The sequence below is a fragment of the Coregonus clupeaformis genome, chromosome 5 (genome assembly GCF_020615455.1).
Source record: "Coregonus clupeaformis isolate EN_2021a chromosome 5, ASM2061545v1, whole genome shotgun sequence".
NCBI classification, from domain to species: domain Eukaryota; kingdom Metazoa; phylum Chordata; class Actinopteri; order Salmoniformes; family Salmonidae; genus Coregonus; species Coregonus clupeaformis.
This window is the reverse complement of record NC_059196.1, coordinates 28,549,481-28,569,135: the sequence shown is the minus strand read 5'-3', so window position 1 is coordinate 28,569,135 and position 19,655 is coordinate 28,549,481. Positions and strand designations below refer to the sequence as shown.

General features: G+C 46.8%; 1 protein-coding gene across 2 annotated transcripts in view; it reads right to left on the bottom strand.

Annotated features, from left to right (window-relative positions):
* Positions 1-19,655, bottom strand: part of LOC121566810 (NADPH oxidase 4) — a 36,632-nt gene that overhangs the window by 13,787 nt on the left and 3,190 nt on the right. The window contains exons 3-12 of one of the 2 annotated variants that reach the window (XM_041876688.2): positions 13,905-14,015; positions 13,647-13,731; positions 8,852-8,949; positions 8,717-8,744; positions 7,889-7,961; positions 6,715-6,795; positions 5,753-5,912; positions 3,577-3,741; positions 3,048-3,110; positions 2,276-2,336 (exon numbers count right to left, since the gene is read on the bottom strand). In XM_041876688.2, coding sequence (XP_041732622.1) covers positions 2,276-2,336; positions 3,048-3,110; positions 3,577-3,741; positions 5,753-5,912; positions 6,715-6,795; positions 7,889-7,961; positions 8,717-8,744; positions 8,852-8,949; positions 13,647-13,731; positions 13,905-14,015 — 925 coding nt within the window. The remainder of the gene's footprint in view (positions 1-2,275; positions 2,337-3,047; positions 3,111-3,576; positions 3,742-5,752; positions 5,913-6,714; positions 6,796-7,888; positions 7,962-8,716; positions 8,745-8,851; positions 8,950-13,646; positions 13,732-13,904; positions 14,016-19,655) is intronic. The other variant, XM_041876690.2, reaches the window with a different exon arrangement.

Here is a 19,655-nt window from a genome sequence, read left to right as displayed (position 1 = left end):
CTGTAGCTTGTTTGGGGTCGTGGTAGGACTGGCTGTACTGTAGCTTGTTTGGGGATGTGGTAGGACTGGCTGTCCTGTAGCTTGTTTGGGGTTGTGGTAGGACTGGCTGTACTGTAGCTTGTTTGGGGTTGTGGTAGGACTGGCTGTCCTGTAGCTTGTTTGGGGTTGTGATAGGACTGGCTGTCCTGTAGCTTGTTTGGGGTGGTGGTAGGACTGGCTGTCCTGTAGCTTGTTTGGGGTTGTGGTAGGACTGGCTGTACTGTAGCTTGTTTTGGGTTGTGGTAGGACTGGCTGTCCTGTAGCTTGTTTGGGGTTATGGTAGGACTGGCTGTACTGTAGCTTGTTTGGGGTTGTGGTAGGACTGGCTGTCCTGTATCATGTTTGGGGTTGTGGTAGGTCTGGCTGTCCTGTAGCTTGTTTGGGGTTGTGGTAGGACTGGCTGTCCTGTACCTTGTTTGGGGTTGTGGTAGGACTGGCTGTCCTGTACCTTGTTTGGGTTGTGGTAGGACTGGCTGTCCTGTAGCTTGTTTGGGGTTGTGGTAGGACTGGCTGTCCTGTACCTTGTTTGGGGTTGTGGTAGGACTGGCTGTCCTGTAGCTTGTTTGGGTTTGTGGTAGGACTGGCTGTCCTGTAGCTTGTTTGGGGTTGTGGTAGGACTGGCTGTCCTGTACCTTGTTTGGGGTTGTGGTAGGACTGGCTGTCCTGTAGCTTGTTTGGGGTCGTGGTAGGACTGGCTGTCCTGTAGCTTGTTTGGGGTTGTGGTAGGACTGGCTGTCCTGTAGCTTGTTTGGGGTTGTGGTAGGACTGGCTGTCCTGTAGCTTGTTTGGGGTGGTGGTAGGACTGGCTGTCCTGTAGCTTGTTTGGGGTGGTGGTAGGACTGGCTGTCCTGTACCTTGTTTGGGGTTGTGGTAGGACAGGCTGTACTGTAGCTTGTTTGGGGTTGTGGTAGGACTGGCTGTCCTGTAGCTTGTTTGGGGTTGTGGTAGGACTGGCTGTCCTGTAGCTTGTTTGGGGTTGTGGTAGGACTGGCTGTCCTGTAGCTTGTTTGGGGTTGTGGTAGGACTGGCTGTACTGTAGCTTGTTTGGGGTTGTGGTAGGACTGGCTGTCCTGTAGCTTGTTTGGGGTTGTGGTAGGACTGGCTGTCCTGTAGCTTGTTTGGGGTTGTGGTAGGACTGGCTGTCCTGTAGCTTGTTTGGGGTTGTGGTAGGACTGGCTGTACTGTAGCTTGTTTGGGGTTGTGGTAGGACTGGCTGTCCTGTAGCTTGTTTGGGGTTGTGGTAGGACTGGCTGTCCTGTAGCTTGTTTGGGGTTGTGGTAGGACTGGCTGTACTGTAGCTTGTTTGGGGTTGTGGTAGGACTGGCTGTCCTGTAGCTTGTTTGGGGTTGTGGTAGGACTGGCTGTACTGTAGCTTGTTTGGGGTTGTGGTAGGACTGGCTGTACTGTAGCTTGTTTGGGGTTGTGGTTCGGTTTGTCTTCTTAGGCTTAATAGGCGTTATTTGATGCATCCCTACAGCATAACATCATGAAAACAGCCTTTTTTGTTTCCTTGATTGTGAGAGGCATCTGTTAAACCAATAAAGATATTCAGGTCCTCTGCACATCACCGCTTTACTATGTGTTTGTGTGGACTTAATAAAAGTAAACTTTTCAGTTGAAATATCACCACCTGTTGCTGTGCTGACTAGTCTATAACAGAGAGAGAAGAGAAAAGCAGCCGCCGCTACAGAGAACAGGGGGTTTCCTAACCATGCCCTAACACTGCTGGAACCATGTTAGCCCTCAGAACCCTGCCCTAACACTGCTGGAACCATGTTAGCCCTCAGAACCCTGCCCTAACACTGCTGGAACCATGTTAGCCCTCAGAACCCTGCCCTAACACTGCTGGAACCATGTTAGCCCTCAGAACCCTGCCCTAACACTGCTGGAACCATGTTAGCCCTCAGAACCCTGCCCTAACACTGCTGGAACCATGTTAGCCCTCAGAACCCTGCACTAACACTGTCAGAACCCTGCCCTAACACTGCTGGAGCCATTTTAGCCCTCAGAACCCTGCACTAACACTGTCAGAACCCTGCACGAACACTGCTGGAGCCATGTTAGCCCTCAGCCTACGGAAGCCTCCGGAAATGGATTCTCCCAAGCAAGGATTAGAAGGGGGATAAAAACAAATCTCCCCCGCAATTCTGTCATTTCTGAGATGGTGCAGGCTGTCCCTGGAGCTTAGGGAGGATGTGCGGGAGATCCACTGTGTTGTGCTGTGTTGTTCACTCACCAGTCCAGTCTCCCACCACTCTGAGATGTATTCCTAATGTTTCTTTCTTCTCCGTGGGACACTGCAAGCAAGAGCACAGACAATGAGTCATTCACATTCACACACACACACACACACACACAGACAAAGCGTGCCTCGGCCTGGTGTTTTATGGGGGGTTGTAGCAGGGTACAGAATCACTGACAAAGAGCAGACAGACCCCTGAGGGCAGTAACATTGTCTGCCAACAGGAAAGCAGTGTGCATGTACATTGTGTGTGTGTGTGTGCTTGTGTGTGTGTGTGTGTGTCTGTGTATATGATGTGTGTACATGCACGCGCTTGTCTGTGCGTGCGTGAATGTTAAAAAGGAGGGGATCAGGTTCCTGAAGTAAGGCCCCCTTGGTTTGTCTCTTATTCCAGAACAAGAATGTTATTTCTGGCAAATTGATAAAGAACTGTAGATGATGTGTGAGGGATTTGAAGTGTCAACTGCCAATCTACCTGCCTAACCCTAACCCTAACCCTAACCCCCCTGCCTCCACATCAATGAGAGAACTGGAGCCGAGGGGCCTCAGAGAGAGAGAAAGAACTTCACGTGTACCAGGGGGTAAAAAGTTAGGTTGTTGCACGTGCCTTTAGATGTGAGTATTGTGTCATGTTTGAGGTATGTGGAGAGAAAGCATGGGGAATTGATACCACTGTGTGTGAGGAAGCCTCCTTTAACTGTTCAACAGACTTCGATCTGCACATTTCTTGTTTGATTTGTGAGAAAAACCAACTGGACCAACTTACCGCAGTCAGAGTGAAGGGATGATTTTCAAATGATGACACACTGGGACAGTTTAGTACAATGTACTGAGAAAGAAAGGGGGAGAGGGAGAAAAGATGGAGGGAGAAATAGACAGAGAAAAAAATCAATTCTGAAACTTTATACAGTTGTTCTACTCATGACTACTGCCAGATTCCAAGCCATTCCCTTGCCCCAAACCCTTGAATATGGAGATAGATTTCTATGTATTTGAAACTATATGGGCATATTCACAGACTGTGATTTGTATTTAAAAGTTGCATTCTATATTTGCACAACACTTATTTTGTTTGTGACTCACTACTTATATATTAAAAAATTTAAAATTGAAATCTATCTCCATACTTGAGACTTCCTACAGATCTCAGGTAAGTAATATTGCAGAAATGACTACCTTTCTGCTACTTTGGTTGAGGTGTAAATAATATGGCAGAGTAAGTGTTACCTTACTGCTAACTTAGTCCAGAGCCATGCCACAGTGTGGTTCCTATAGTAACTCTACCTGTCACTCACTTGTCCTGGGTGGGCTTTAAAGTCCTTCTTCAGCATGCGCAGCTCGATGACGTCACAGGGATGCCTGACGACAGCAACTATGGTGACGGGGGAGTTGCTCCGAATGTAGCGATACAGCCTCTCAGCGCAGTAGAGACACAGAGGACCAGACACCCACAGCCAGGTCTACACACACACACTAATTAGTCCCAGCCAGGGAGAGGCCAGTCCAGAGGAGATTTGATATTATGAGATAACACTGGCACTTAACAAGCATGTGCACACAGAGGCCTTCACCCCTCCCCTACACCCCTACCACTCCACCTCACCCCCCATCCTCCCCTACACCCCTACCACTCCACCTCACCCCCATCCTCCCCCTACACCCCTACCACTCCACCTCACCCCCCATCATCCTCCCCTACACCCCTACCACTCCACCTCACCCCCCATCCTCCCCTACACCCCTACCACTCCACCACACCCCCATCCTCCCCTACACCCCTACCACTCCACCACACCCCCATCCTCCCCTACACCTCACCCCCATCCTCCCCTACACCCCTACCACTCCACCTCACCCCCCATCCTCCCCTACACCCCTACCACTCCACCTCACCCCCATCCTCCCCTACACCCCTACCACTCCACCTCACCCCCCATCCTCCCCTACACCCCTACCACTCCACCTCACCCCCCATCCTCCCCTACACCCCTACCACACCACCTCACCCCCATCATCCTCCCCTACACCCCTATCACTCCAACTGACCCCCCAACCTCCCCTACCACTCCACCTCACCCCCATCCACCCCTATCACTCCACCTCACCCCCCATCATCCACCCCTACACCTCTATCACTCCACCTCAACCTCCATCCACCCCTACACCCCCTACCACTCCACCTCACCCCCCATCCTCCCCTACACCCCTACCACTCCACCTCACCCCCATCCTCCCCTACACCCCTACCACTCCACCTCACCCCCATCCTCCCCTACACCCCTACCACTCCACCTCACCCCCCATCCTCCCCTACACCCCTACCACTCCACCTCACCCCCCATCCTCCCCTACACCCCTACCACTCCACCTCACCCCCCATCCTCCCCTACACCCCTACACCCCCTACCACTCCACCTCACCCCCCATCCTCCCCTACACCCCTACCACTCCACCTCACCCCCCCATCCTCCCCTACACCCCTACCACTCCACCTCACCCCCCATCCTCCCCCTACACCCCTACCACACCACCTCACCCCCCATCATCCTCCCCTACACCCCTACCACTCCACCTCACCCCCCCCATCCTCCCCTACACCCCTACCACTCCACCACACCCCCCATCCTCCCCTACACCCCTACCACTCCACCACACCCCCCATCCTCCCCTACACCTCACCCCCATCCTCCCCTACACCCCTACCACTCCACCTCACCCCCCATCCTCCCCTACACCCCTACCACTCCACCTCACCCCCCATCCTCCCCTACACCCCTACCACTCCACCTCACCCCCATCCTCCCCCTACACCCCTACCACTCCACCTCACCCCCCATCCTCCCCTACACCCCCTACCACACCACCTCACCCCCCATCATCCTCCCCCTACACCCCTATCACTCCAACTGACCCCCAACCTCCCCCTACCACTCCACCTCACCCCCCATCCACCCCTATCACTCCACCTCACCCCCATCATCCACCCCTACACCTCTATCACTCCACCTCAACCTCCATCCACCCCTACACCCCTACCACTCCACCTCACCCCCCATCCTCCCCTACACCCCTACCACTCCACCTCACCCCCCCATCCTCCCCTACACCCCTACCCCTCCACCTCACCCCCCATCCTCCCCTACACCCCTACCACTCCACCTCACCCCCCATCCTCCCCTACACCCCTACCACTCCACCTCACCCCCCATCCTCCCCTACACCCCTACCACTCCACCTCACCCCCCATCCTCCCCTACACCCCCTACACCCCTACCACTCCACCTCACCCCCATCCTCCCCCTACACCCCTACCACTCCACCTCACCCCCATCCTCCCCTACACCCCTACCACTCCACCTCACCCCCCATCCTCCCCTACACCCCTACCACTCCACCTCACCCCCCATCCTCCCCTACACTCCTATCACTCCACCCCCCCCCACACACACACACAAACACAGACGCACACACCTCAGGTGAGTTGGGTTGGAACCGAGCCTCCTCCCTGCAGCTCCATCCATCTCCTCCATCCTGTCCTGACTCCTCCTCTGTCCTGTCCGGGTTAGTCTGATTGGCTCTGAGACAGCCAGGGGGGTGGGCCTCGAAGTTGGTCTGGTACTTCAGAGCACCACTATTGGACGAGAAAGAGTGAGAAATGATGATGATGATGAAGAAGAATACAACATTCCAGCTCTGAAGATTCTAAATGGTCTACATGTGCAGGTGCATGTGCATGCATGCGTGGGTGTGTGTTAACCTGGGGCAGTAGAGTTGAGTAACAAAGTGAATGGGTCAGTGTGTTAGTATGATGGGGACAGCTCAACGTCAGCTCTGTCTGGACTGATGCAATAGTATGATAGTAATGCCATTAAAATGCATTCTATACCTCTCTGTATCCAACACTATGAAAACATACTGATAGTACTACTCAGTCATGACTGACCCCTTAATCAAGGCGTCCGCATGCTTCCCAGCCAAAACAGTTCGGAAGAGTTTGTGCATATTTTGTGAAATGTTTGTTCATTTTTATTCCGGCTGTTCGGGCACACAAAAATGTTTCTAGAGGCAACCTGAAGTTCGGAGCCGAAGTCCATGCCCCTTCGTCAGTGATTGGTCAAGAGTAGGGATTCTTCAATAAAGTATTTGTCATTCAGCAAGAGACAACTCGTTTTCATGCAAATGTTTTCATTGCGAAATACTGCACCAAACATCTTAGTTAGATCTTAGTGTATACTGGCTACAGTGTCTCAAGATGGACAAACAGTACTATAGGCACTTTTTTCTTGTTTTTCAAGCGAATGTCTTTTAAGGGAGTATGTGAATAAACTTGTTTGGTTCGGCTAGCCGAGTTCTGCTAGGCGGCAGCCGAACTGAAGCATGCTGACACCTTTAATCAGACACAGCCCCATACCAAAGGTGATAAGTTAACTTACCCGACCACATGCACCATCAGTATGATGTAGAACACTATGAAGAGGTTGTGGGTGTACCAGAATATCTCATAGTTGGACACCCTGAAACACAGAGGACATTCCACAAACATGATGATATCATGATATATGAGATTACCGTAAGGTCTTATTAACATCACCGCATATCTTCATACATGAGATTACCACAAGGTCCACAACTGCATATTTTCACATTTTCAGCAGAAAAACTATTTTAGGGAGTGCTGTGGAATGACAGGAAGATACGAGTGGAGGAGAAAAGCAGACAAAAAGAGAGAGAAAGAATCCAGGAGAAGAGAGAGAGAGAGACAGGTCAGAGCATAACTGAGGACATGAGGAGCCACGCCTTTTAACTCACAGGGTCTCTTTAGCCAGAGGAGGGCAGGACAGTGTGTGTGTGTGTGTGTATGTGTGTGTGTGTGTGTGTGTGTGTGTGTGTGTGTGTGTGTGTGTGTGTGTGTGTGTGTGTATGTGTGTGTGTGTGTGTGTGTGTGCGCGCATGAGTAGGGCTGTCACAATTAGCAAGGTCATTACAGACAACGACCCCCAACAAACACCACTTACACCAAACAACACTTGAAACGCAGTCACCCTCCTAGAACGCTCTGAACACACACACAACCACATTACCCTTTGAACATCAGTGTCTCCCTACAATATTGGGACTAACACCCACCCCATCTATACACACACACAGGTGCTGGCCTAAGGCCTGAGTGGACATGCCTCTGATCCTGCATTAAATTACAACAGGCAAGGCAGAGAACACCACAATAAGGACCCAGTCTAAATCAAAGCCTAGGACCTCTCCTTGCTGCCCCCTGTGACCTCAGTAATGACAGAGTTCTGTCCACAAAGTTAGTTGGTCCCCTTATCCTGGACATCTAAGACTGACAGACACACATGTAAGTAATTTAGCAGACACTCTTATCCAGAGCGACTTAGAGGAGCAATTAGGGTTAAGTGCCTTGCTCAAGGGCACATCGACAAATGTTTCACCTAGTTGGCTTGGGGGTTCGAACCAGCAATCTTTGGTTACTGGCCCAATGCTCTTAACTACTAGCCTATCACACACACACACACACACACACACACACACACACCACAGCCATGAGATGGTCTGTGTTGAAGATGATGATGATGTTAAGCGCTTTACCTGATGCAGTAGGAAGAGGCAGTGAACATCAGAAAGAGGATGAGGACCAATAGGATACCAGTGATCCCCGGGACTAAAGCACATCCACCAATCAGAGAACAGAGAGACAGAGTCATAAGATTATTAACCAATCAGAGAACAAAGAGACAGAGTTATAACATTAATAATCAATCAGTGAACAAAGAGACAGAGTCATAATATAATTAACCAATCAGAGAACAGAGACAGATTCCTATCATTAATAACCGATTAGTGAACAAAGACAAGACAGTGATGATATCATTATTCATAGTGTTAGATAGTTGGGGAAGGGGATAGGGAAGGTTTTCAGACTGGACTAGACTACCAGGAGGAGGATAGGGAAGGTTTTCAGACTGGACTAGACTACCAGGAGGAGGATAGGGAAGGTTTTCAGACTGGACTAGACTACCAGGAGGAGGATAGGGAAAGTTTTCAGACTGGACTAGACTACCAGGAGGAGGATAGGGAATGTTTTCAGACTGGACTAGACTACCAGGAGGAGGATAGGGAATGTTTTCAGACTGGACTAGACTACCAGGAAGTGGCTAGGGATAAATAAATAAAGTTTGAACTTTTTAAGTGTGTGTGTGTGTGTGTGTGTGTGTGTGTGTGTGTGTGGTGTCTAGTACTGACAGAAACCCCCTCTCTTCTTGGCATACCGCCACCCTAATCTCAAACACATTCATGAGTTTATGGTTACCCTGGAAACATTTGGAACCAAGACCAAAATGGTGTACATGCCCTTCGGCTAGGCAACCCGCCTGTGAAACAGCCCAGTTTATTATATGAGAACCCCGGCAGACTCACCTGTAGTCAGAATGATGAGTCTGGGGTCCTGGGGAAGACAACCACAGGTTAACACAGGTTGTGTGTGTGTGTGTGTGTGTGTGTGTCTGTGTGAGTGTGTGCGCATGTGTGTGTCTGCGTGCGTGCACATCTTACCTCTCCCCTGTAGCGAGCAACGTTGAGAGAAGGGAACTCTTCTGAGTATCTGATGCTGAAGTTGACCACGTTGGCCAGATGAGCCGATACGTGCACAACTAAAGAACACATCACAACACTGGGTTACAACAGAGCAAAACTCACCCTCATACGCACATCTCTTTCTCTATTCAGCACACAGCAATAGCGATGGGGGAGAAATCGATACAGTTACATTTCACAATATTATTTTGGACAATATGATATCGATACTTTGACTTTGTTTTTGCTAGGTAGTGTTAGCTTGTTCTCCATCTTCTTTTTAAATAGTGAGCCAACATGTTTCAGCCCTTTTCTTTCCATGACTGATCAAAATTCATTTTCTCATGCTCTCTCTGCAGCAGATATATAACCTTAACCCTTTAACCTTTTAACCTAACTCTAACCCCTTAACCTTAACCCTAACCTTAACCCCTAACCACTAGCCTAGCTAATATTAGTCAACTAACTAACGTTAGTGTTAGCCACATAGCCACCAAGCTAACGTTAGCCACAACAAATTGGAATGTGTAACTTATCATACGTTTTGCAAATTCGTAACATATTGTATGAATTGCAATTTGTAATATACAGTGGGGAAAAAAAAGTATTTAGTCAGCCACCAATTGTGCAAGTTCTCCCACTTAAAAAGATGAGAGAGGCCTGTAATTTCCATCATAGGTACACGTCAACTATGACAGACAAAATGAGGAAAAAAAATCCAGAAAATCACATTGTAGGATTTTTTATGAATTTATTTGCAAATTATGGTGGAAAACAAGTATTTGGTCGATAACAAAAGTTACTCAATACTTTGTTATATACCCTTTGTTGGCAATGACACAGGTCAAACGTTTTCTGTAAGTCTTCACAAGGTTTTCACACACTGTTGCTGGTATTTTGGCCCATTCCTCCATGTAGATCTCCTCTAGAGCAGTGATGTTTTGGGGCTGTCGCTGGGTAACACGGACTTTCAACTCCCTCCAAAGATTTTCTATGGGGTTGAGATCTGGAGACTGGCTAGGCCACTCCAGGACCTTGAAATGCTTCTTACGAAGCCACTCCTTCGTTGCCCGGGCGGTGTGTTTGGGATCATTGTCATGCTGAAAGACCCAGCCACGTTTCATCTTCAATGCCCTTGCTGATGGAAGGAGGTTTTCACTCAAAATCTCACGATACATGGCCCCATTCATTCTTTCCTTTACACGGATCAGTCGTCCTGGTCCCTTTGCAGAAAAACAGCCCCAAAGCATGATGTTTCCACCCCCATGCTTTACAGTAGGTATGGTGTTCTTTGGATGCAACTCAGCATTCTTTGTCCTCCAAACACGACGAGTTGAGTTTTTACCAAAAAGTTATATTTTGGTTTCATCTGACCATATGACATTCTCCCAATCCTCTTCTGGATCATCCAACTGCACTCTAGCAATCTTCAGACGGGCCTGGACATGAACTGGCTTAAGCAGGGGGACACGTCTGGCACTGCAGGATTTGAGTCCCTGGCGGCGTAGTGTGTTACTGATGGTAGGCTTTGTTACTTTGGTCCCAGCTCTCTGCAGGTAATTCACTAGGTCCCCCCGTGTGGTTCTGGGATTTTTGCTCACCGTTCTTGTGATCATTTTGACCCCACAGGGTGAGATCTTGCGTGGAGCCCCAGATCGAGGGAGATTATCAGTGGTCTTGTATGTCTTCCATTTCCTAATAATTGCTCCCACAGTTGATTTCTTCAAACCAAGCTGCTTACCTATTGCAGATTCAGTCTTCCCAGCCTGGTGCAGGTCTACAATTTTGTTTCTGGTGTCCTTTGACAGCTCTTTGGTCTTGGCCATAGTGGAGTTTGGAGTGTGACTGTTTGAGGTTGTGGACAGGTGTCTTTTATACTGATAACAAGTTCAAACAGGTGCCATTAATACAGGTAACGAGTGGAGGACAGAGGAGCCTCTTAAAGAAGAAGTTACAGGTCTGTGAGAGCCAGAAATCTTGCTTGTTTGTAGGTGACCAAATACTTATTTTCCACCATAATTTGCAAATAAATTCATTAAAAATCCTACAATGTGATTTTCTGGATTTTTTTTCCTCAATTTGTCTGTCATAGTTGACGTGTACCTATGATGAAAATTACAGGCCTCTCTCATCTTTTTAAGTGGGAGAACTTGCACAATTGGTGGCTGACTAAATACTTTTTTCCCCACTGTATGTACCAATTTCAATCTGTAACATGTCATACAAATTGTAATTCATAACATATCATACGAAATGGATGATGGACCCACAAATTAATACATACCATACAAAATGTAACATATATTACTACACTGAACAACAATATAAACACAACATGTAAAGTGTTGGTCCCATGTTTCATGAGCTGAAATAAAAGATCCAAGACATTTTCCATTCGCACAAAAACCAAATTTCTCTAAATTTTGGTGCCCAAATTTGTTTACATCCCTGTTAGTGAGCATTTCTCATTTGCCAAGATAATCCATCCACCTGACAAGTGTGGCATATCAAGAAGCTGATTAAACAGCATGATCATTACACAGGTGCACCTTGTGCTGTGGACAATAAAATGCCACTTTAAAATGTGCAGTTTTGTTACACAACACAATGCCACAGATGTCTCAAGTTTTGAGGGAGTGTGCAATTGGCATGCTGACTGTAGGAATGTCCACCAGAGCTGTTGCCAGATAATTGAATGTTCAGTTCTCTACCATAAGCCACTTCCATCGTTGTTTTAAAGAATCTGGCACTATGTCCAACCGGCCTCAAAACCGCAGACCATGTGTATGGGTGAGTGGTTTGCTGATGTCAATGTTGTGAACAGAGTGTCCCATGGTGGCGGTGGGGTTATGGTATGGGCAGGCATAAACTACAGACAACGAACACAATTGCATTTTATCGATGGCAATTTGAATGCCCAAAAATACCATGACGAGTTCCTGAGGCCCATTGTGCGGCCCATTTTTTTAAAGGTATCTATGACCAACAGATGCATATCTGTATTCCCAGTCATGTGAAATCCCATGTTCCCATGTGGCTCAGTTGGTCGAGCATGGCACTTGCAACGCCAGTGTTGTGGGTTTGATTCCCACGGGGGACCAGCACGAATGAAAATGTATGTACTCACTACTGTAAGTCGCTCTGGATAAGAGCGTCTGCTAAATGACTACAATGTAAATCCATAGATTAGGGCCTAATTAATTAATTTCAATTGACTGATTTCCTCATATGAAGTGTACCTCAGTAAAATCTTTGAAACTGTTGCGTTTACATTTTTGTTCAGTATAGAATCGAAATACATATTGTATTGGCACCTAATTATCATGATAATATTGTATAGTGAAGTCCCTGGAATTTCACAGCCCTACTCAACTATACATCCTCACTGAGTCACTGAGCGACACACACACACAGACACACACATCTCTTTGTCTATTCAGCAGCATACATCTTCCTGAGTCACTGAGCGACACACACACACACACACTTATCTCTCTGACATCATGGCTTAAACATGCATCTCCCCAACAGCTGACAGAGACAGGGGGTAGTTATCGCTCTCTCCTCCTCCCCTCTCTCTCTCTCTCTCTCTCTCTCTCTCTCTCTCTATTCACGTTCAATTATAATTTATTCCCCCTGCCTCCTCTTTCTCCATTGTTCTCTTGGTGTAATTGGTTGTGTCAGAAGTTTGGAACTCTGCAATTAGAACATTACATTTCCACAGCCAGGAAACAGCCTGGGGGTGAGGGAGCGGGAGGGAAGGAGAGAGGGTTAAGAGAGAGGAAGGAGACTTGGTTTGAGGGAGACCGGGGGAGAAACCAGCTCCCAATGACGTCAGTGAGGCAGCTGTGTGTGTCCCTCTCTCACGCATTATCTCACACACACACACAGCTCTATGTCCCTCTATGGCTGTAAATCCACTTCACTTACTGTAGTTCAGTAACCAAAATAGATTTTTTCAAACTCAAGGTGCCATGTCATAGCTGACATCCCATTCTTTCTGCAGACATCTTTGAATCTTAATTCGTAACAGATTTTTTGTTTTTCTAAAACGTGGTCGCATAAAAACCTGAGGGAGATTTTACAGCAATTCCATTACCACCGTGGAATTGCCCATACCACCATCAGGTCACACACACACACACACACACATACACACACACACACATACTCACACATACACACACCTCCATCAGACACCATCACATCCAGCCAAAGTCTCTCTCTCTCTTTCTCTCACAACCCTTGCCAGCTCGTGATCCATCACAGCTGGTTCCCCTGAAATGCAGAAGAACCAGCCTACCTCTGGGCAAAAACTGTTGTTTCCACATCATTTCAACCAAAAAATGCAATGTGATGACATTGAATCAACGTGGAAAGCTGATTGGATTTGAAAAAAAGTAATGAACCACATGAGGTTAGTAGCACCTTAATTGGGGAGAACAGGCTCATGGTAATGGCTGGAGTGGAATTAGTGGAATGGTGTAAAATACATCAAACACATGGTTTCCATGGTTTCCATGTGTTTGATGCCATTCCATTCGCTCCGTTCCAGTCATTATTATGAGCCGTCCTCCCCTCAGCAACCCTCACAGTCATCAACTTAAGGGAATTTCATATTTTTTTTCACCTAAATAACGTTGAATGCATGTTATTTGACAACTCAACCAAATGAACTGACTTCTGTGCCCGGCGGGCTGGGTCAATTTCCCCACACCATCTCTCGACACACACTAACGCTCAACACAACACACACACAAAAACACACACTTACCGGAAAATACACAAATGGCTACTCCACACGCCACATGAAAGGTCTTACTCTTGTCCAGAAGCCTGCGGGCCTTTCTGCTTGTCACCTGGAGGGGTGTGTGTGTATGGGAGGGGGGAGGACAGACAGTGTCAGTGCAGAGCCTTCAGACATATCAAAACCCTCACTACAGTCCACAGTCCTCTCTGCCCATTCCAGACAGCCGTTACCAGACTACAGAGCACACACACACACACACACACATTCCCCTTCTCTCCGTACCGTGTGTGTTCCTCTGAGGTAGGTGAGTAAAGAGCGACACATAGGCAGCAGCACCAGACTGCAGTTCAGATTTAGCACTGAGGCAGACGCTCTGCTGATACACAGCCCTAGCTGGAAACACACACACACACACACACACAGACACACAGACACACAGTTAGATTCCAGGTGTAGTTAACAGATTAAATAATAAAGTGCATTATTCTAATCTCCCCTCTAAACCACACTGCTCACAGCCTCCACCCCTGACACACATCTCTCTGTCAACACTCATGGCCTCCAGGATTAACGCGGCACCTCATTCTTGACACACACACACACAGACACAGACACACTCACACACACCATCTACAGAGTTTGTCATACAGAGAACAGCTGACAGCAAAACCACAGTGAAGGGGTGACCTGATATCCTGACAGTTCTGTACACCCCGCTCAGTCACACACACACACACACAGCTGAATGAGATAAGATCTCTTTTGCAGGGATTTGTCCCCCTCTATGCAGCACACACACACACACACACACATCTCTCTCGCTGCCCCTCTCTCTCAATTCAATTTCAATTCAAAGGGCTTAATTGGCATGGGAAACACATGTTTACATTACCAAAGATAGTGAAATAGATAATAAACTAAAGGGAAATAAACAAGGGCAATGAAAAATAAACATGACACTCACAAAGGTTTTAAAGAATAGAGACATTTCAAATGTCATATTATTGGCTATGTACAGTGTTGTAACCATGTGCAAGTAGTTTAAAAAAAGGATAAATATACACTACTGTGCCGCGTACTGAGTATATGAAGAGGCATGACGCAGACGCAGGAGTTAACAAGGTCAAGGTTTACTTAACAATGAGAAAGAGAACTAAGAAAGATAGCGTAAATGACACGAAGCTAACAATCACACACAACATCATCCAGAAAAGTCCAGGGCTAAATAGGGGTGGTTATGAGATGATGAGGTGCAGGTGCGCTGGAGGTGATTAGGGTGCGTTGGGTTTCCATTCCAGTGTTGCCGAGGAGGTGCGCTCAGTAGACCGGTGAATCAGAGCGCCTGAGGGGAGCAACTGGAGGAGACGTGACAACTACCAGTCAAGAGTTTTTCTTTATTTTTACTATTTTCTACACTGTAGAATAATAGTGAAGACATCAAAACTATGAAATAACACATATGGAATCATGTACTAACCGAAGAAGTGTTACACAAATCAAAATATATTTTATATTTGAGATTCTTCAAATAGCCACCCTTTGCCTTGATGACAGCTTTGCACATTCTTGGCATTCTCTCAACCAGCTTCACCTGGAATGCTTTTCCAACAGTCTTGAAGGATTTCCCACATGTGCTGAGCACTTGTTGGCTGCTTTTCCTTTGACTCATCCCAAACCATCTCAATTTGGTTGAGGTCGGGGGATTGTGGAGGCCATGTCATCTGATGCAGCACTCCACCACTCTCCTTCTTGGTAAAATAGCCCTTACACAGACTGGAGGTGTGTTGGGTCATAGTCCTGTTGAAAAACAAATGATAGTCCCACTAAGCCCAAACCAGATGGGATGGTGTATCGCTGCAGAATGCTGTGGTAGCCATGCTGGTTAAGTGTGCCTTGAATTCTAAATAAATTACAGACACCAGCAAAGCACCCCCACACCATAACACCTCCTCCTCCATGCTTTACGGTGGGAACTACACATGCAGAGATCATCCGTTCACCCACACCGCGTCTCACATAGACACGGCGGTTGGAACCAAAAATCTCCAATTTGGACCCCAGGCCAAAGGACACATTTCCACCGGTCTAACGTCCATTGCTCGTGTTTCTTGGACCAAGCAAGTCTCTTCTTCTTATTGGTGTCCTTTAGTAGTGGTTTCTTTGCAGCAATTCGACCATGATGGCCCGATTCACACAGACTCCTCTGAACAGTTGATGTTGAGATGTGTCTGTGACTTGAACTCTGTGAAGCATTTATTGGGCTGCAATTTCTGAGGCTGGTAACTCTAATGAACTTGTCCTCTGCATCAGAGGTAACTCTGGGTCTTCCATTCCTGTGGCGGTCCTCATGAGAGCCAGTTTCATCATAGAGCTTGACGGTTCTTGAAATGTTCCGGATTGACTGACCTTCATGTCTTAAAGTAATGATGGACTGTTGTTTCTCTTTTCTTATTTCAGCTGTTCTTGCCATAATATGGACTTGGTCTTTTACCAAATAGGGCTATCTTCTGTACACCCCGCCTACCCTCAAATGCATTAAGAAGGAAAGAAATTCCACAAATTAACTTTTAAGAAGGCACACCTGTTAATTGAAATGCATTCCAGGTGACTACCTCATGAAGCTGGTTGAGAGAATGCCAAGAGTGTGCAAAGCTGTCATCAAGGCAAACGGTGGCTATTTGAAGAATCTCAAATATAAAATATATGTTTATTTGTTTAACACTTTTGTGGTTACTACATGATTCCATATGTGTTATTTCATAGTTCTGATGTCTTCACTATTATTCTACAACAGTAAAAATAAAGAAAAACCCTTGAATGAGTAGGAGTTCTAAAACTTTTGACAAGTAGTGTAGGTTGTATTTACAATGGTGTTTGTGCTCCACTGGTTGCCCTTTTCTTGTGGCAACAGGTCACAAATCTTGCTGCTGTGATGGCACACTGTGGTATTTCACCTAATAGATTTGGGAGTTTATCAAGATTGGATTTGTTTTCAAATTCTTTGTGGGTCTGTGTAATATGTGTCTCTAATATGGTTATACATTTGACAGGAGGAAAGGAAGTGCAGCTCAGTTTCCACCTCATTTTTTGGGCAGTGTGCACATAGCTTGTCTTCTCTTGAGAGCCAGGTCTGCCTACGGTGGCTTTCTCAATAGCAAGGCTATGCTCACTGAGTCTGTACATAGTCAAAGCTTTCCTTAATTTTGGGTCAGTCACATGGTCAGGTATTCTGCCACTGTGTACTCTCTGTTTAGGGCAAAATAACATGCCAGTTTGCTTTTTTTTGTGTGTGATTATTTCCAATGTGTCAAGTAATTATCTTTTTGTTTTTCTCATGATTTGGTTGGGTCTAATTGGGTTGCTGTCCTGGGGCTCTGTGGGGTCTGCTTGTGTTTGTGAACAGAGTCCCCGTACCAGCTGGCTGAGAGTAGTCTTCTTCAGGTTCATCTCTCTGTAGGTGAGGGCTTTGTTATGGAAGGTTTGAGAATCACTTCCTTTTAGGTGGTTGTAGACTTTAATTGCTATTTTCTGGATTTTTATCATTAGCGGGAATCGTCCTAATTCTGCTCTGCATGCATTATTCTGTGTTTTACGTTGTACACCGGGGAAGTATTTGCAGAATTCTGCATGCAGAGTCTCAATTTGGTGTTTGTCCCATTTTGTGAATTCTTGGTTGGTGAGTGGACCTCAGACCTCACAACCATAAAGGGCAATGGGTTCTATAACTGATTAAAGTATTTTTTGCCAGATCCTGATTGGGATGTCAAATTTGATGTTCCTTTTGGTGGCGTAGAAGGCCCTTCTTGCCTTGTCTCTCAGATCGTTGTGGAACCTAAATGTGGTGCTGATGTTTAGGCCGAGGTGGTATAGTTTTTTGTGTGCTCTAGGGCAACAGGGTCTAGGTGGAACTTGTATTTATGGTCCTGGCAACTGGACCTTTTTTGGAACACCATTATTTTTGTCTTACTGAGATTTACTGTCAGGGCCCAGATCTGACAGAATCTGTGCAGAATATCTAGGTGCTGCTGTAGGCACTCCTTGGTTGGGGACAGAAGCACCAGATCATCAGTAAACATTTGACTTCAGAGTCTAATAGGGTGAGGCTGGGTGCTGCAGACTGTTCTTGTGCCCTCGCCAATTCATTGACATACACTACATGACAAGTATGTGGACACCTGCTCGTCGAACATCTCATTCCAAGATCATGGGCCTTTATATGGAACTGGTCCCCCCTTTGCTGCTATAACAGCCTCCACTCTTCTGAGAAGGCTTTCCACTAGATGGTGGAACATTGCTGCGGGTACTTCCATTCAGTCACAAGAGCATTAGTGAGGTCAGGCACTGATGTTGGGCGACTAGACCTTGCTCGCAGTCGGCGTTCCAATTCATCCCAAAGGTGTTCGATGGGGTTGAGGTCAGCGCCCTGTGCAGGACAGTCAAGTTCTTCCACACCGATCTCGACAACCCATTTCTGTATGGACCTCGCTTTGTGCACGGGGGCATTGTCATGCTGAAACAAGAAAGGGCCTTTCCCAAACTGTTGCCACAAAGTTGGAAGCACAGAATCATCTAGAATGTAATTGTATATTGTAGCGTTAAGATTTCCCTACACTGGAACTAAGGGGCCTAGCCCAAACCATGAAAAACAGCCCCAGACCATTATTCCTCCTCCACCAAACTTTACAGTTGGCACTATGCATTTGGGCAGGTAGCATTCCCCTGGCATCCGCCAAACCCAGATTCAGCTTTCGGATTGCCAGATGGTGAAGCATGATTCATCACTCCGGAGAACGTTTCCACTGCTCGAGAGTCCAATGGTGGCGAACTTTACACCACTCCAGCCGACGCTTGGCATTGCGCATGGTGATCTTAGGCTTGTATGTGGCTGCTCGGCCATGGAAACCCATTTCATGAAGCTCCCGACGAACATTTACTGTGCTGACGTTGCTTCCATAGGCAGTTTGGAACTCGGTAGTGAGTGTTGCAACCGAGGACAGACGATTTTTACGCGCTAAGCGCTTCAGCACTTGCCGGACCCATTCTGTGAGCTTGTGTGGCCTACCACTTTGTGGCTGAGTCGTTGTTGCTCCTAGACATTTCCACTTCACAATAACAGCACTTAGAGTTGACCAGGGCAGCTCTAGCAGGGCAGAAATTTGACGAACTGACTTGTTGGAATGGTGTTATCCTATGAGGGTGCCACATTGAAAGTCACTGAGCTCTTCAGTAAGGCCATTCTACTGCCAATGTTTGTCTATGGAGATTGCATGGCTGTGTGCTAGATTTTATACATGTCAGCAACGGGTATGGCTGATATAGCCTAATCCACTCATTTGAAGGGGTGTCCACATACTTTTGTATATATAGTGTATATGTTGAAGAAGGTAGGGCTCAAGTTGCATCCCAGTCTCACCCCCCGGCCCTGAGGAAAGAATTATTTCAGTTTATTTTAACCGCACATTTGTTGGTTGTGTAAAAGGATTTTATAATGTTGTATATTTTCCCCCCAACACTGCTTTCCATCAATGTATATAGTAGACCCTCATGCCAAATTGAGTCTAAAGTTTTCTTTATCAACAAAGCGTGAGAAGACTTTCCCTTTGTTTTGGTTTGTTAGGGTGAATACGTGGTCTGTCGTAGGGTAATTTGCTAAAAAGCCTATTTGACATTTGCTCAGGACATTGTTTTCACTGAGGAAATGTAGGAGTCTGCTGTTAATATTAATTATATAGTAGAGGATATTCCCAAGGTTGCTGTTGACGCATATCCCACGGTAGTTATTGGGGTCTAATATGTCTCCACTTTTGTGGATTGGGGTGATCAGTCCTTGGTTCCAAGTATAGGGGAAGATGCCAGAGCTGAGGACGATGTTAAAGAGTTTAAGTATAGCTAATTGGAATTTGTGGTCTATATATTTTATCATTTCATTTAAGATACCGTCAACACCACAGGCCTTTTTGGGTTGAAGGGTTTGTATTTTGTCCTGTAGCTCATTAAATGTATTACTGAACAAAAATATAAATGCAACATGTA